The following is an 18,889-nucleotide window of genomic DNA, read 5'->3' on the forward strand; positions in this document are numbered from 1 at the left end:
TCTGCCCTTGGCCCCTAACCCTGTTGTTAAAGCTGAGCTGGTTCAGTATCCAACTGGGAAGATGCTTGGTAATTATAAGGATAAGTAAATAAGGACATGATTAAATATTCCATGGGGCTTGATGGTTCCTATGCTGTGAGGCAAGGTGGAATGTTACCTGAAGGACAGGAAGCCAGGGTTGAATAATGAAAATTGAGGATGAGTGAATTTTCTTGGTCATGTTTGGAGTACAATGAGTTTTTACGCATAACTTTCCCTCAAGATTCAATAGGTGCGTTAGAATCTATGGAGGTCTGGGGAAGAAGCAGACTTGATGGGGCTGAATAGTCATTTCCTGTTCCATGCTCTATCATCTTACTAAGCAACCGGGCTCCAGATTTTAGCATCTGGCACTCCATAATTGATTGCTTACCAATATCTTACTGCCTTACTTTCCCTCCAACCTTTCAAGAAAGTGCTTTTGCTTGGTGCTGCCTCAGATATCAAAGTCCCACCCTTCCAGCAGCGTGCTGTGCCTCACATTGTTCCAATGAAAATGTTATTATGTTTTCTGAAACAAATGGATTTCATTAACATTCCTGGTTTTCACATAGATTCTCACTGACTTATAAATTCCTATAGTTTAGGTCGTGATTACTTCTGGGTTTTAATTTATGCCCAGCACATTTTCATACAATTGCCTTTTTTTAAAGTTTGTTGCTTGCGACTTTCAGGAAAAATCTCAAAAAAATTAGCATTACGTGCCATTTTATCCTTGAGGCGTGTGTCAGAGGCTGTAGCTGTAATTCCCAGGAATGCCCTGTGAGAGCCTCAGAGTTCCTCTTATTAATACAGTTTGGCACTGCCACCTAGCAGCTGGAAGCAGAACAGACGGTGGCTGCGGCTCATTGTTGCAGGAAATTAGAATAACCGGATTCTCAGCTAGGCAGACGTGGGAGAGGAATAAAATCAGCCAGGATTCCTGCCCTTGGTCACTATTCAGTGAGTCCTTGATGTAGATCTTGGTTGAGGACCGGATTAAGGTTGGCTGCGATAACCCCCGGTCGAATAGCTCGCCAGTACTCGTTATCTGGACTCGCAGATCAATCATTGAAATCGGGCTCTTTGAAAAACTGTGTGCAAATGCTTAATCCGTTTGTATGAAATGTCTTTGTCTGTACTTTGAATGTGGGTGTTAAACTGTTTATTTTCAATGAGTTAACACCCCCATTAAGAAATAAACAGAGGATTTTCATGTGAATTAATTAGTCAGCACTTTAGGGGTGCGGGAGGAGGGGGGGCGGTGGTAGAGGAGAAAATAGGGAACACTGGAAAAGAAAAATGAGGTCCAGTATCGCTTAAGGAACTTATCAGTTAATAAACACAAGTTTATTTTAGGAACTATTACAACCTTAAAAATGAACAAACATGCCTGAACCTTATTTTACTGGACTGCAAATTGATAAATAAGATGGATGTGACTATGACTGATCCAATTTTATTTTTGGGATACAAACATTTTCTTCTGAAGTAGAACAGATAAGAGCTTTATCAGAATGCCTCCGGCACAGGCAGGGATGACAGCTGAGTGGAGGTGGAGTGCTTACATCTGAACCAGATGGCCCCCTGGCTCAGAACTGCCTGTGAACTGTATGCGGCTTGGAATCCTTTTCAGCCCTTGGTCTGACTGGTTGGCAGAGTGCCTGGCAGAAGTGGGCGTTGATGAGCTGGCGTGGCTTCCTTATCCCTGCTGTAGCCTGTTGGTTGGGTATGGAGCAGTATTGATAGTGACTGTGGGAGAAACCTCTGTACACACCACCCATCCTATTATAGATGCAGACATATATAGAGACAGGTAGATCCTTGCTAGCAGAACCGAGCCAGTGTAATGTATGCATGTGTATGTTTTTATCGGGATAATTAGAGAAAAAGTACTAACATGTGTAAAAGTGTGCTGCTGATGAACACCAAAGTAATCATTTTCTTTTTCTGTTTTTCAGAAACCCTGGTATGTTGGTGTCATTAGGAGCTTCAAAAATCAATTGACCACAAAAGGGAAAAGGCTAACTTTTTGCATGTCCTAATGTTTCTTAATTACAATGTTTTGTGCAGCTAAAGAGATGCATAAACGAATGTAGGATGTTTTGCAATGATGCTCAGCATAGTTATTTTGTAATGAAATTCAAAGCATTTTTATTTTCCTTTGGGCCTTTTAGTTACAAGTGAGAGACGACTGATGTGTACATATTTTTAGTAAAATATATTAAGCACAAGTCAGCTGTATTATCAAAATTTATAACAATTTTTCAAATTTAGTAACTGAATCTGTATTTTAATGTTTTATTTGAGTAATGATATACGAATGCGCGCAGGCCTACCACATGGAGACTAGGCCAGGATAAGAGTGAAGCTTGAGTCTGTCAGTTTTATTTGTAGTTCTTCCTCAAATTGACAGTCCAAACACACACACAGTCAGTACAGTGTCTTAAAAAAAAATTACGCCATTACGTTTTTCATTTTTTTTAAACTTTGGATTTTAACCCATAATTTTGTGCATACCTTTTGCTACTCTTAAAAACAAACGCTGTCATAGTAGACCAGCTGCCCTTGCAGTTGACTCCATGTGACATCACACCCTGGTTATTCCTCAGTATACAGTATTCAAATGAGGTATGTTTGAATTTGCACTGTGGTTCAGAAGGCTAGCCTTTTTGATGGGGGGGAAGGAGGAATCATGTGAATTAACCGCACCAAATTTGTTGAGTTTACCCAAGGGTTTCTGAAAAATATCACATTTTGTCCCTAAAAGATGTTCATACAATTGAAGTTAACATTTTCTTTTTCATGTCAACGTAAGGCATAATGGAGACTTGGTGGTAATAACCAAGGGGTTTGGATTGCATCAGAGGGTTCATTTATACTGCGATTGCAGAACAGTGTAAAACTGCTTCACTTCACAATGATGCTACAGTTATACTGTAAATGCAGCCGAAATCCAAAGCAACTTCCATCTTGCCTGTTATTATCTATAATATAGCAATTCTGACAGTGCCATTTTAATTAATAAATACAACAAAGTATCAGTTAATCTCTCAATGATGTACCTGATGTGAAAGACTGAAGTAATTACATAGAATAATGCTAGGTTAATCATTATTTCGTTCTATGTCAAAATTGGAGTAAGAATATGTGTTAGCTATGTTTGTTTTGCAATGTTTATCTTGTACCAAATGATCCTTAGTTCCCTGAAATTTAATATAATTCTGTATCAATATAGTGATGCATGCATCTTGGACTTGTGTAACAGACATACCATCTTTATCTCTCTCTCTATCTCACAGCCCACACAGGAGGGAACTGTGCAAGGAACAAGGATGGACAGGGGAGTTTCAATGCCTAACATGCTGGAGCCAAAGGCAAGTCTACAGAAATCAGCTTTCACTGAAAGTATGGGCAAAATAAGAAATAAAAATGAGCTTATTGCATACGATAAGAATAACCAAAGCCAACAGAAAATTCAAACAGTGTTTCTCTGACATATTGGCCTGCTTCCAGACTACTATCAGTGCTGCTCTTGAAGCAGCTGCTGATAGGTGTACAAGAGCAACTGGGATAACCTCCCATCCAGTTTTTTGTTCTTCCTGTGGAGACATTGTGTAGCCTCTGCTCAGCACCTCCCCTGATATCATGGGCAAGATTGCAAACTTAAAACTGTATTTTCAGTCATGAGCATGAGCCCACATCCTCCCATTGTGTTGGCATATCAGTGTACTGCACCGCCATGCCACCCTTTCTAGTGGTAGGTTTGCTAGATTTGTGCATCACTTTTAGAAATAGCCATTTGTTTTTCTCTCACAACTGGCAGGGAATGAGTGAGGACAAACTGGTCTGCAAGGGGAGAAAACATGTTGAGAATAGAGTAGTAAAATTAATTTGAATGCAAATACAGTAAATAGGTAAAAAATTGGCAGACTTACAGTGATGGCCTGATAGCTTAGTAGTTATTATGCTTATCTCCTATTAGTGCAGATGCTAAGTCAAGACCTGGAATCACATTAATGTGCAATTAAATTTGTCAGCTCTCAGATGGGTGGTTAGGTAGCTGGCACACTTCATGAACGTTATCTCTGTACCCCACTATTGAATGCAGTGTATCCCTGGTATTAGTACTCCTAGGGGGAAAAATTGAGTTGCGCCCCTTTGAGGCACTAACTTTGCCTTTAGCGCCCCGGAAAAATTAGCGCCCCCATGGCCGAAATTGAATGGTAGCTCCCCAAGAGGGAAGCGGGGCGCTATTGGAAGCACCCCGCCTCCCTCTTGGGCGCTGTGAGGGAATATCGCGGCGTTATGTCCGTTGCAGCATGTATTGCAGGCCTTCCCCCCCCCCCTTCTTAAAGGGGAGGGGTCTAGCGCAGTGCGACCCGGGCCCAGCTGGGCCACCGGGGATCGGAGTGTTGGCAAAAGAGCCCAGAACTCAAGAGAAGTGCCGGGCTCATAGAGCGCAGCTGGCACTCCACGGGGGGGCGGGTCAGGAGGCCAGGGACAGCAGCGGAGGCAGGTGCTGGCAGGCGGACTGCAACAAAAATGGCCACCCAGCACCTCGCCTTTAATTAGCGCCGCCCCAGCCGCAGGTAGGCGCCCCTGACCCCGTCGGACATAGCGTCCGGCGGTAAGTCAGTGGGTGCTACCGAAGATTGCGGCCGGGGCGCGAGCGGGGCGCTGCGTACGGCAATGACGTCATCAGCGGCGGCGCAGTGCCACAGGGTGCTAACAGTTACCGCCACCGCTAACCTCCCGCTGAATTTCGCAGGAAGCGTTGGCGGCGCCGCGCCCAGGCACTAGTTGCTTTGCGCCCCGTTAAAAGGGAGGCGTAAAGCAACTGAATTTTTCTCCCCTATTGCTGTCACCTGGAATCTCCCAGATGCAAACAAATTTGTCCAAAAAGGCAGCCTTGACTGTGGGGATGGGGAATGAGGGTGGATGGAAAGCAAAACCACCCATTGCCAGCCTCTTGAATTTCCTACTGTTGTCTTTCTGTCCCATTCACTTCAACTAGCCCAGGTGGCTGTCCAAGTCTAGGCAATGGATATCTGTAGGTAAGATCAGGAACCATTTTCCAATGCTTCCCTCCCTTTTGAGATGGCAAATTATACTGACCTCACATTAAGAACTGGCAAAACTTGCCCAATAAGAGCAAGTTAGTTTGAATTTTAATCAAGGTTAATAGCCCTTTGGTTAGGAAAACAGCACTCCTACCCCACTGAAACTGTTAAGTTAATCAATTACATCGCTTGAATAGTGCAATAGGGAATCAGATCATCGAACTGACTCCTAAATGATATTGCCACTTTTGCATTGATGCAAAGCAGTTGTGCACATTAACCCAGAGGTGGCAGTATAACTTGGGAGTAAGCCTTGCCGATCTGACTCCCAAGCACAATGAAGAGAGAGATAATGAGATCCCCTCTAATATGTAGTCCCACACTGCTTGGGGTTTGTAATAGGGCCAGGGCAAAGCCATATTTTAAGAGTGTCCTGGGAATCATACAAAAAAAAACTTCTCAATGTTTTTAATATTAGCACAAAGTTGATGCTGCTCTCCTAACGTTATTAGCGAACTGCCGGAGAAGCAGATCTCCTTGCAGACATCCAAACACACATGCACAGAGCTCCTCGTCACCAAACTCAGTGTGAGGTGCGGCTGGCAGTATGACTTAGGCCTTCTAGCTGAACATTGCACTCTACAGTTACTGGTCTGTGTCTGAGCTGCAGGCATCACTTTTCAAACCCTGACTCTGTTAAACACTAACATTAGGTGGAGCTGGGTATTCCCAGAAAGTTAGCAGATGATGTTTCTTTAAAAACTGTAGGGAGCTCAGTTAGAAAGGGGAACATGCTTGATTTGAATGCTGTGTAATTCCTAAACTGATTCAAAAGTCTCTTCAGTAGAGGAAATATAGTGCCACGTTTTATTTATATTCAATGGTTTTTAATTCATTTTACAGCTGAATGTATGCATTGTATTTTACTACAGCCCTTCCCAATAAATTGCGCTGGCTCTGGTATCTGCATTCATTTGTTGAGCCTTGTGATTAGTTAGTATAGTGTCATATCTTATAGATTATAATGATTAGGTCTGAAAAAGATGTTTGCTATATGTACTTGATGGGGATGAGTAGATCATGTTGAATTTCCCTTACTGACATCATTTTTCTTCCACTGCACAGATTTACCCTTATCATGTGCTTTCAGTGACCAGCAGAGGACGTAGCAAATTACCAAGAGATGTAGACAGAACAAGACTGGAGGTGAGAGCACAGAATTGGGAAATAAAGAGTGTTATCTGGGACTTGGAAAGAGCATCTGATCCTAGACTAATAAACTCTCCTGGCATGTAAAACGCCGTCTTTCAAACCTGAGACCACCTGGACAAAAAGCAACTTGTGCTACTGGAATCTTTTAAGAAAGAATCTAAGGGTGGTGCAGTGCGCGGGGTGGGTTCAGTTTCACGTCCTCAGTTCTCCACATTTGCGTTTCATATCAGGGTGAGGTACTAAGTGTTCAATATCACAAAGATAGGCACAGATGAAGGAAACCATTCCCTCCACCTACCTCATCCTTTCACAGAAACCTACAGTTCCCACATCACAGCATTTTACCCGCCTTTTGAATTATGCCAGAGATTTGGCCTCCTCTATCCTATGCGGAAAAATGTTCCAGATATTAATCATCCTGCACTTGAAGAATATTTCCTGACATCAGTCCTGAACTTGGTCCCACAATTGTGGTTTAACTGAAAGTAGCATTCTGGATTTACCTTTTTCCACTCTGGTTAATATCTGCTACAAGGTCCTCTCTCATCTGTCTCATGACACAGTTCACTGACACTACAGATCAGCTATGTGAATCTCTGCACCATTTCCCATGCTCAATGTGTCTTGGTGACCACAATTGAACTGAATACTCAAAATGCACTCTTACCAGATATAGTGGCATTGGGGTGGAGAAGGGCACCCAGGTAGTCAGTGACTTGAGAGGAAATGGTGGCAAGGGCATATCAACAAGGGGAGAAAATAAATCTCTAATTATAGATCAAATAAATGTAACTTTAGCATTGTTGGACTTCCTTAGAAATAAACTTTAATAACTGACTGTTTTTTGTCTTTATCTTTTACTCTTGTAGCGTCATCTGGCCCCTGAAGTTTTTTGCCAGCTGTTTAATATGACTATCCAGGAGTTCGACAGGTTACCACTTTGGAAGCGCAATGAGCTGAAGAAAAAAGCTCGCGTCTTCTAAACCACGCAACGCATGTGGAAATGGGCTGACCACAGAGGCTAAATATCAGTTTAATATTTTGTGGGGAAACGTTTCAGAAGTTAACAAAAAAAACTTCTGAAAGGTACCCGTGCTACAGCAGATAACCAGTGTGAGGTCTGGGAAATTGAGATCCACACACAAAATTTTGCTGGGTTTTCGACCTGAGAATTCTATTGTGATTCCCTTAATAAAAATGAACCACAGTAATATCATCTCTAGTTCAACAATAAAGTGCTCTGATCTTTCTAGAATGATAATAGATTGGATATTGTATTGAGTTGGACAACTTTTTCTTTTCTAAATAATTTGAATACTGTTCTTTGGAAACAGATTTTAATATTTAGCCATACTATAAGCAAAGTGCAGCAACCAGTGTTCTCTGCCTTGCACTGTGAAAGCATGGGTTTGTGGGGGGGGGGGCGGAGGGGATTAATTCAGTGCTGGTTTGTACACGAAGTTACGCTATGGACTTTATTGCTTGAATCCTTTTACACTGTGTGCTGTAGTTGAAAGGGTGTATGAACAGCTGCTATACATAATAGTCATGTCCGACAGAAATATACAAGAAAAAATTAAGAGAGGAGAAATGTTCTTCAAAGTCAGCTGCTCAGCTAACTTAGTGGAGGAATGGTCAAATATCTAGCTTCGTGGCAGCCGTTAATGTGTTACTTCATTCATTTGTATTGAAAACAAAACAAAGAATGTTGGAGTTATTGCCCGGGTATTTTGTGTCAGTATCACATTGTTACTTGTGTCCGTACCTGCCTTAATGTTATGAATTGTCACGTGCACAGAAACCCCTAGCACCAGGTCAGTCATTTTTCATTTAGTGCATTTGAGATATTAAGAGTCATAGAATGACTATTTCATATCCTTAAGTCCTCATGCTTTGAAATTAGTGGGCCAGTTTTTCACATCATTCCCAGTCGATCTGTAGTTAACAGCCTCGAAATTACACTATGATAGTTTAGCTTAGAATGGGTTTGTATGTAATTATTCTGCATACTGTTTCAATTGAGGCAGTTACCTGTTTAAAATAAACAGGTTAATGTCTCTATTAAAATAGTGCACAAAGTAATTTGATACAGTAATGTTACATAGTGTTATTTCTATCCTAATATCTTTTCTGTAAAAATAAATTAATTTTACATATTTAAAAATGTGATACAGTCTTTAAAAAATGCTGCAGTGCACCGACCAAAGATCTGGTTTGGAATGGTTCTGAATGGGTAGGAAATTTGATCCAGTTTGATTACAACAAATGAACATTTGTTTGTGTATGAAATATAGCGCAGATTCAATTGAAACCAGGCATGAGAATATGCCACATTAGACTAAACTTTAAAAACATTATTAACAAGTAAAAGAATACATTTTTGTAGGGGTAAGTGGTCCAACAGATACGTACTTTTTCCTTTCTGTTTTCCAGATTGTTCTTTTTCCCATATAAATTAGTTTTGCCTGCCTCTGCTTAAAAGGCTCTAAATTTATTCATTCATTTCACTGAGCGGATATATTAGGCTGACAGAGAGCAAAGAACCCCTTATAGCTTGTCGACTCAGTATCTTCGAGGCAATGGTGAGTTTGCAGTTGGTTTATAAAACAACTGGAGGCTATTTTATTTTTAAAACACTTTTCACGGAGTATTACAATTAAATATTCAGTGAAGTAAATCCAACAATTCGCACTGTACCTAAAGATCAGAGGATCAATAAAGCCTTGTGTTTTTTGAGAAAAAATAAATGTAAGTATAAAGCAATTAAAATGAATGAACGCTGGATAATATACCCCATAATCAAACCCCTAGACAATCCTGTGTTTCTTCAACCAAACACTTAATTTGCATTTTTAATTTATCAGCTGGTGCTTGTTGTAGCTGTTGAATGAATTTTCTATATTTTGTATTTTATGCATTTAATCTAATCAGACCTTGAAGTCTTGTGCCATTGGTTTCGGTGTTTCTAAGCCCAGTGGGGTATAAATTTGTCTTGGGTGGTAACAAAAAATGGGCGACAGCAAATCAGCAGCCCGTTTTACACTCCGCCCAATATTCTGTCCCATGAAGCCAATGGAAAAGATAATCGGGCTGAATGGAAAACGGACTGCCGATTCGTTATCGCCCATTTTGCAATTACTGCCCAAGATGAAGGTATACCCCAGTGTTTCTAAGGGTGCACTTACACACGACGTTTAACGTGGGAGTGAGGTAGTTTTAGCTTTGCAGCAAAGCTAAATTTGTGTGATGTAAATTGGGTGTTAAGCCTTGGACTGACTCCAAAATGAAGCAAGAGTATACTCGCTCCTCCAGAGAGGCTCACTCTATCTCACACCACCGTCCGGTTGAGCCTAACCCTGGGTTTAGGCTATATTTGCATTATAACTATGTAGAAATCAATCGAATAATAATCGGGCGGGTTCTATAAAGGCCGGGCAATCTGCCCCAACAGATTGCCATCCAGGGAGTGGAGACAAAAATCTACCCCAATAACTTTTAATGATATGGTTTGAGAAAGATAATTCTATAGTCCTTTCTCCACCCCATCCTCCCTGTGATAGTGGCTCCCTGCTGGGAACACGGAATCAACCCTCCCACAAACAGTGCAATTTTTAATGATCGCATAAAATCGCTATGATTTCTACAGATGAAGTAGCCAAATACAAATTGGTATCTAATCACTGTAGATAAAAGAAAACATGTTAATGAAATATAAACAGTAAATGCTGCAAATACATAGCCGGTCAGTTAACATCTGAAAGAGAGAGACTATTTCAAATGCAACCTCAGTTCTGATGAAGAGTCTCACCTAAATATTGATATTTCTCTTTCAGGTTCTAATCAGCCTGCTCTGTATTTCCAGCACATTTAGACTTGTAAGGGCTGGTCCCCACCAAAGTGTGCTCTGCCTGACATGGCTTGAACCCGCCTGGGTTCAGATCAGCCAATTATCCTCCCCATACACACTCCCGGCAGCGCAGTGCATCTGGAAGGAGAGGAAAGTCAAAACTTCTGCTGCAGGCTTAAGAGGTCTGGAAATGGTCGTCCACCCAGCATCGACGGATGAAAATGAGACAGGAGTCACCATTTCGTCCCTCCTGCCTCAATTGCAGAGGAACCTCATGCACAAGCGCTCTACCCTCTTCCACTCCTCTCAGGCGATACCCAATGAATCCCTAGGCAATGCAAATAGGGCACAACAGATACTTGGTACAACAGATCTCTGCTTCTATTTCTTCTGCTTTGCTCCTGGAAACTTAATTGTTCCCAGGGCACAAAGCAGAGGAAAATAGGCCTCATAATCTCTTGCAGGTGAAACAGTGGCTCTTCTCTACTGAAAACCACTATGACTACGTTTCAGAAAGCCAGTATGATTTTGATAATGGGAGTTTATGCTAGTGATAAGGTAAGGGATTTAATTCTTAATATCTTTGAGTATTCACCTGCCAGATATTATTGTATGGAGACTTTGGCAGAAGTCAGTATGTTCAGTGCTTTGACTAATTTGATTGGATCCAGTGTGCTACATAAGACTTTTTTTAAAGGCGTCATGCAGGTAGTCTCTGGAATTGCAAGTTCAGTTCTGCTCTGTACACTCTTTGTGCTTTGTAGTTGCAACAGCTAGCATTCTGATTTCATAAAGTATATCATTTTCTAAATAATATTCAGTGATGGAATTTACATAGGAAAGAAGTATTATGATAATACTGTATTGGAACAGCTAAGGGTGGGAAATGTGGCCAGCTGTATTAAATACTTTAAAGTTACCTTGTTTTCAGTCTATCAATGAATGCCATTAATAAAGCAATGCTGTTAGTGTTTTATTTATTGTCTTCCCTCTTTAACCTAGTCACGCTAGTAATTTGTATGAACAAAAATGTGAAGAATCATGTTGACAATCCATTTCTATGCCGCTCAGCAACTGTGCGCTCAGTGTTCCACAATCAGCAAAATGTCGGAGTCACGCTTTTTGTTTAGAGTCTCTGGGGCATGCCTTGTGGTTGCTTGGTAATAGTTAATGAACAGCTAATATGTGTTGTGCAATATGGAGCAAATATAGATTAACAAAGATTTTCAGACACCAGACTGAGCCTCTTGGTTAAACTGGACTTTATTGTTAGTGTTCTCATAAGACTTTGTAGCTGGCGTTTTAATGAAACGTTCTGTGTAAGGTCTAAATGCTCAAGCTTTAAGAACACTTTCCTGAAAGAACTAAAAGTCTGTGTAAACACATTACATAGAAATTACAGCACAGAAACAGGCCATTCGGCCCAACTTGTCTGTGCCGGTGTTTATGTCCCATGCGAGCCTCCGCCCACCCTTCTTCATCTAATCCTATCAGCAGTCTCTATTGACATTTTAAGAATGCAACTGAATCATTTTTAATATCCTGCATTATGTGCGGTGAGGTGAGCTGATCCATTTTATACAGACTATGCTCCCAGGACCACAGTGCAGTGAGAGGCACTGTAAAGACCATGACAGATGTCAAAGCAATTTTAAAAATGCACTGAAGTCATTAAAGCTTTGATGTTGGTAACCGTGGCTGTAAGCCTGAATAACTGAAATAAACTGCACCAGATAATTGCAAAACAAAATGAAAATGATCAGTGATAAAAGGTAGATTTCAGGGTGACATTTCTGACATCCTAAAACCCATCCAAAGGAGTTACACATTTCTGAAACTGACAGGTTGCCCTTGTGAAGTCCCATTGCATTCTATCTCACTCCAGTGCAGTGCTGAGGGAGCGGTGCACTGTCGGAGGTGCCGTCTTTCGGATGAGACGTTAAACCAAGGCCCCAACTGCTCTCTCAGGTGGACATAAAAGATCCCATGGCACTATTTCGAAGAAGAGCAGGGGGATTCTCCCCGATGTCCTGGCCAATATTTATCCCTCAACCAACATAACAAAAACAGGTTACCTGGTTATTTTCACATTGCTGTTTGTGGGAGCTTGCTGAGCGCAAATTGGCTGCCGCATTTCCCACATTACAACAGTGGCTACACTCCAAAAGTACTTCATTGGCTGTAAAGCGCTTTGAGATGTCCGGTGGTCGTGAAAGGCGCTATATAAATGCAAGTCTTTCTTTTAACTTTGGTTTCATTAAAAAGATTGTTTAATAAATTAATCTCTGCCTTATAAAATCACTTAGAATGTCAAGGGTGCATATAAATATGTAATATATATATATCATTTATTTTTGTTGGGCTCACAGTACCACACCGCATCCCTGGTCAAGAGACCATGTTGAAGATCTGCTCAGAACCCTAGGAGGTACATTTGAGCTGTCCAGCATTACTCTATCTTACTTTGTCCTTTGTGACCGCCATTCAGTGCCTTCTCACAACAGTGCGACTGAGACCATTAACTCGCTGTGTGCAGAAGTGCAGGTGGCTTGGTTGGGGCATGGAAAAATTCACACTGGTTCAGTCGAGTGTTCCAGAATGGGGTTTGAGGCAGAGCAGGAGATCTGCATCTAGCTGTGCTATACCTGATCTGGGAAGGCGTAGATGACAAAAATGTAAAAAGTGTAATTGTCCACAATAATATCCTTTGCCAATTACTTTAACAAGACTGGTGATGGTCATTAAATAAGCTGTGATAAATTCAAATGGAATTGTAGCTCCCTTTAGCATTATACGATTGCATTTATCAGAGAAAAGGGCAGCAAGAGAGAGACAGGTCTGTGATGGCAATAAGCACCTTGGTCCTACATCCAATTTCATTCCAAACAGCTATCATTATAATCAAAATAAAAATTTTAAATTGTGATTTTTTTTCCAAATTAAACAAGTTACACTTACTCTTCAGTCCATTGGGTAGCTAGTCTGCTTCCAAATCTCTGCCAAAGGCTCCTTTAGCTGTCTGTAAGGTGGTGTGAGTTTCCTACCAGCCTCGCCAATTTCTCTCCCCTACATTCCACTGGGCGATGTCGCTGCCTCTACTTGGCGTTCCCCCACCCGAAACTATTTGTCTCGGGAACTCAGTCGAGGAGGTGATCAAACCTGCATCCTCCCACTCAGTAGTACCGAGAAAATGATTCCTATTATGTGGGGTTTAAGAATAGCATTTCATACTGTAATTTAAAAACATACTCAAGATAATTTCTTTCGATATGGAAAATAAATAACTTTTTTTATTTTACAAACTACATTCCTGCCCCCCCCCACCACTTCACAATATCTAATCCCTGTATACATTGGATTACGCAAAAAAATAAATACAGCCTTTGCATTACAGTCTAAGGGCTAGATTTTCAGTTGCTTGCGCCAGCAGTTAGCGCCTTAAGAGAAGTGATTTTCGGGCGCTATGCGTGTAGCGCCTGGGCGCAGCGCAGTTTGCGCCCCGCCCCAAATTAAGTTGCCCGTTAGCGCCGGCGCAAAGTTTAGCGGCCGCCCGGATGCGCACGCAGAAAATGACGTCACATCCTCGTGCAACGCCCTTTGGCCGCCCCGAATCCAAACTTCAGTCGGACCGCCCCATTGTGCGGCTGGCGTCCAGAGCGTTTGTAAAATGGAACGCAACACACCCTGGGGAGCGCAAATTAAAGGGCACTCCTCCTGCACGATAAACGGCAGTCTGCATCTGTTGTGTGGAAGGATGCAGTGTGTTGTTCTGAATGGCGTATTTATGTTTCCGGACACCACCACCACCACCACCACCTCCTCCTCCTCCTCCTCCTCCTCCTCTTCTTCTTTTCCCCCCAGACTCTGCCTTTGAAAACAACACATGCACCCTTCCCCTTTAAGAGCTCACTGGCACCAGAGTGTCTGCTGTGCGCTGCGCCCGAACTCGGGCGCTGCGCTCTGCACCGCCGGCTTAGCGCCTAAAGATAGTAGTGGAACGCCTCTTTTAGCGCTCCACCAACCTCTTAGGGCGAAGCCACTGAATTTCCGGCAACGGGGCGCTACTTTGGGGCGGGCGCTAACTTCGGGCGGGCGCTAAGGTTAGCGCCCCAAAACTGTCTATACTGAAAATCTAGCCCTACTTCTTTTAATTAAAAGTTGCTTAATTCCAATTATCTGATAACTCATTGTTTGCACTGAACTCCCACGTTGTCACGTTATTTATGTTGCTTAATTCAAATGATTAGATAATTCCATTTTTTTAAACGCAAGAAGTGACTTTGAATTATAAAAAGTAGACTATTATTAAAATGACTCTTTTACGAGCAGTGAAAATGTAGAGATATCACCCTGAAATTTAAGGTTGTGTAGTGTTTTGTACACAGAGGTACATAATTTCCATGGTTATCTCTGTTGCAAAGCCGTAGCCTGTAGTGTTGGTATATACAATGTTAGAAACAATGTGTACGGATGACAAGGACAGTCACATCTGTTTACTAATCTCGCTATATATTTGTCTGCAAATACAAAAATGAATTGTTTCAATTAAACCAAATTCAATATCAAGTCACTTTCAAATACTCGGTCTACCTATATGACTATTTTTAGCTGCTGTCTTTGATGAAACCAGCCTGATTCAGTTGTAGTCTGTATCAGAAATTTGGAAAAATACCCCAATGCTTTTTTAGCTTGTTGTGGTAAGAGTTGTCAATTTGAGGTTGTTGTAATCTGGAATGCAGTTCTAGAAAGGGTGAGGCTGTAACCCGAGCCCTGGATTGTGTAACCTGCATTTTACAGTCTTTGCACTGCATGACTCATCTTTGGCAACTTTATCCTGTTCCTAACCTCACCCTGCCTGGTCTCCTCACCTCACTCAACTTTACCCTCCACATATGTACCTCAAAGCATGTCCACCCCCTTGAACTTACTATGACATGAGGCCTCACCATTTGGAAGGCCAACTGAGCCTTCTCTGATCACTTCTTCATCTATGCATCTTCCTGCTCTTCCCTAACCTCTGCATTATCTCTTTCCACCCCCTACAAAAAAGCTCCTGACTCCCACAATTATGCCATCTGTAAGTCATAAGAACATAAAACGTAGGAGCAGGAGTAAGTCATTTGGCCCCTCAAGCCTGCTCCGCCATTCAATAAGACCATAGCCTCAACTCCACTTCCCTGCTTGCTCCCCATAACCCTTGACTCTCTTACCATTCAAAAATCTGTCCATACCTTAAATATATTCAATGACCCAGCCTCTGGGGAAGAGAATTCCAAAGATTCATAACCCTCTGAGAGAAGAAATTGCTCCTCATTTCCATTTTAAATGCATGCCCCCTTATTCTGAAATTGGTATTTGCCCCCTAGTTCTAGATTCCCCCTCGAGGGGAAACATCCTCTCTGCATCTACCCTGTCAAGCCCCTTCAGAATCTTATATGTTTTAATAAGATCCCCTCTCATTCTTCTAAACTCCAATGCGTATAGGCCCAACCTGCTCAATCTTTTTTCATAAGATAACCCCCTCATCTCCCGACTCCCTTTCCTCTGACCCACCACCTGCATCAACATTGATACTTCTGTCAATTTGTCATTAAATTGCCTTGCCTCCACCTTTGACACCGTGGCCCCCGCTATTATTATCTACCACAGTCAAATCCATGGACTCAAATCCATGGGCCAGATTGCCTGTCTTTACCACTTCAAGCAGTAGCATAATTTCCTCTCTTATAGCTAAATCTCCTTATTACTGCAGGGTGATCCTAGAGAGCAAGAACAAGCCAAACTTCACATCTCCACCATAAATCTGACTTCGATGCCCTCGTTCTCCATTTTCACCTCTGGTACTAAATCCAAGAAACTTATGGACTTCTGTATTTCCAAAATCAAGGATATCTGCTCAGCTTTCTCCATCCCTCTACTTGTCCATCCCTCACTTTTAATCCCCTCTGAAATCAGACCCCACCCCACGTACTCTGCAGTTTCTAGCCAGAGTCAGTTACCAATGTATAACAATGACACCTAATTGTTTTTCTCCACCAGCACTAATTCCAAGCCTGTTATCTGTCTGACCATCTGTCCAGCATTAACTACTGGATAAGTTTAAATGTGCAGCTCAAAATTGAAGCCGTCACACTCAGATTTCTCCAGCACCTTATGTGCCTCTGATATAGACTTCATCAACCTTGTTAGCTGCTTTCTCAGGATGATGTGCAGCCTTAGTCTGACCCTGAGCAGAGCTTTCTATCACATATCCCATCTGTTGCCATGACTGCTGGCTTGCACCTCCAGAACATTGCCTGCTTAAACCCATACCTTATGCCCTCCACTGCCAAAAACCTCACCCCGCCCTTGTCACCTTGAGGATTGATTCCTCTAATGCTTTCTTCTCCAGTCTTTCAACCTTTACCCTTCACAAATTCCAGCTAATGCAAAATTTTGTATACCGAGTCCTCTCTTTCTAAACGAAAGACCTGCACACCCATCATCCCATCCATCTCCAGCTCTAGTGGCTCCTTGTGCCTCAGTGAATTCACTTGAAGATCTTCATCCTCACTTTCACATCATTTGGCCATATCCCCCTCTGTTTGAATAACCTGCTCCAGCCCTATATTGCAGCTCGCACTCTCCAGTCCTCCGACTCCGATTCACTGCCGACCGCAGCCTCCTCTGTTCCACCATTGGCGACTGATCGTTCAGCCTTTATGGTCGTTATGAAATTCTCTTCCTAAGGCACTTTGTTTTGTTGTCTCTTTACTACTTTGAAAGGCCACCAAAAAACCCTTCTCTTCAACAATGCCTTAGGTCTCTTGCCTTTCTGCTCCTCCTCCTCCCCTTTACTTCTTGCTCAATGTTCACCTCTCCTTGGAAAGTGCTCCGAGACTCCTTTTATGTGGGAGCGCAATATAAATCTAAGCTGTTAACAACTGGACACAGCAGAACATTATCTCATAATATTGAAAATTAATTTAGTTTGGCCTTACTGTAGACAAAAGAACAGGCTGATGCTCATCTTGAGTCATTGCATTTGATAGATTGCACTGCATCTGATGAAGGGCAGTATGAATTATATTTCCTCAAAGCTTATCAATCTTATTATTTCAAAGTAAATTGTTTCAGCTGCAGTTGTATAGTTTTTGTTTCTCGTCTTCAGTGTTTTTCCATGTATGCACAAATTGAGAAGTCACACTGCCACTGTCTCTGGGTTCTTTTCCTATAAATAATGGCACTTTTCTTTGATCTATATCATTGTATTGCAAGCAGCACATACATATTGCCCTTCTACACCACTATAATCTGTCTCACTGTTGTATTCAGCCCAAGTAAATAAAGAATGTTTTGTGCTTTATTCGTAAATGTTGTGAGTTTTTCTGTATTTAAAAACCATTTTTCTCGTTGTATAATGGGGTAGGGGTTGAGAGTTGAAGTCCTGACTTGGAGATAGGATCGAAGGTCCCAGCCTTCACCAATATTTATGCTTCGATTCCCCAGACAGGGCAAGCTTCATAAGTCTTGGCTGAGGGATGTGGAGAGAAAAAACAACAACTTTTTAAAATCTTTTATTAATTTTATGATTAAAATGTTTAGGTTCGGGAGAAAAAAATTACCACATCTTGTTTTCCTTCTAAATTTCTCATGAAGGTGTTTGCTATTTCCTTGGTCTAAGAAGGGAAAATAATCAACCACAGCTTCAAATCCTAATCACAATCCAGTAACCCTATTCTAAAGAGCACCTCCTTTGTACATTGGATGAGGCATGATTGGACTTGGCTATAATACCATTGAATATATAGATCGAGACAGCTATTACTCACTATCTAGAGCTACACATGAAGAATGGCCACTCAGATGAAGAACCACAAGGTTTTTTTGCTCCTATGCAACACAAAAAGTCTATTTTTTATGATGAAGGACTAGCAGGTACATTACATTTAGGACATTAAGTTATTACTATTTTTCACTATTACAAGGTAATGGATTAATATACTATGATGTGATTTATTAAATTGGCAATATAGGTGCAATTTCCTCACACTGGGTGGACACAATGGGAAGGAGCTGGTAAGATGATGTGAATGAGAGTCCAGTTTAACCAGCTGACTTCATGATTCAAATCCTGTCTTACTATTTTCAGCCTTGATGGTATCACCACAGACTTGGTTCTCAATTAAAAATAAAGTTCACCATTGCAATCTGAGTGCAAACTAGCAAGAGGGTCATTTTGAAACCTAAATTATTAGCATAAGGGTTCATGGAAACAAAATCTGCATGTCACGCCATTTATTGCATGAGATTTACCAAACAAGTTGATACCGTGTTTTTATATGGGTTGGCTTTTAATGATGTAGTTAAGATGGCATTTTGCTTTCAAGCTAGTCTATAGCATGACAATCACTATAGACCCATTGTCGATTCAAAACACAGAATGCATTCATAAAATTAGGCTTATTACTTTGAACAGGAAGAATTTCAGACACAGCACTCTCCATTACTTCCCCAACACATTGGGTTTCTGTCCCAAAGTTTTTAATATTATATTCCCTCAGCCACAGAATCAAAATTTAAAATATCATTCAATAGTATTCAACATAATTCATGAAAATATGATAATTTATTCTTTGCTGCAGTGATAGTAACAAATGCTTTATATTTTTCTGTTGTGCTTATTTGTTTGACTGTATTTGACAAGTGTGGGTCAACAAGGCTGCACATCGCATTTACGTTACTAGAACAGTAAGTCGCCAAGCAATAT

General features: G+C 41.4%; 1 protein-coding gene across 8 annotated transcripts in view; it reads left to right on the top strand.

Annotated features, from left to right (window-relative positions):
• ablim1b (actin binding LIM protein 1b) overlaps positions 1 to 17,485 on the top strand; it is a 468,612-nt gene extending 451,127 nt beyond the window's left edge. For 7 of the 8 annotated variants that reach the window (XM_085994431.1, XM_085994434.1, XM_085994436.1 and 4 more), the window contains one exon: positions 1,980 to 3,310. In XM_085994431.1, the coding sequence (XP_085850557.1) occupies positions 1,980 to 2,005 (26 nt within the window). In that variant the 3' untranslated portion in view covers positions 2,006 to 3,310. The other variant, XM_085994435.1, reaches the window with a different exon arrangement.
• The last annotated feature ends 1,404 nt before the right edge of the window (positions 17,486 to 18,889 follow it).

The sequence above is a fragment of the Somniosus microcephalus genome, chromosome 8, assembly GCF_052327205.1.
Source record: "Somniosus microcephalus isolate GS21.2 chromosome 8, FLI_Smic_1.0, whole genome shotgun sequence".
NCBI classification, from domain to species: domain Eukaryota; kingdom Metazoa; phylum Chordata; class Chondrichthyes; order Squaliformes; family Somniosidae; genus Somniosus; species Somniosus microcephalus.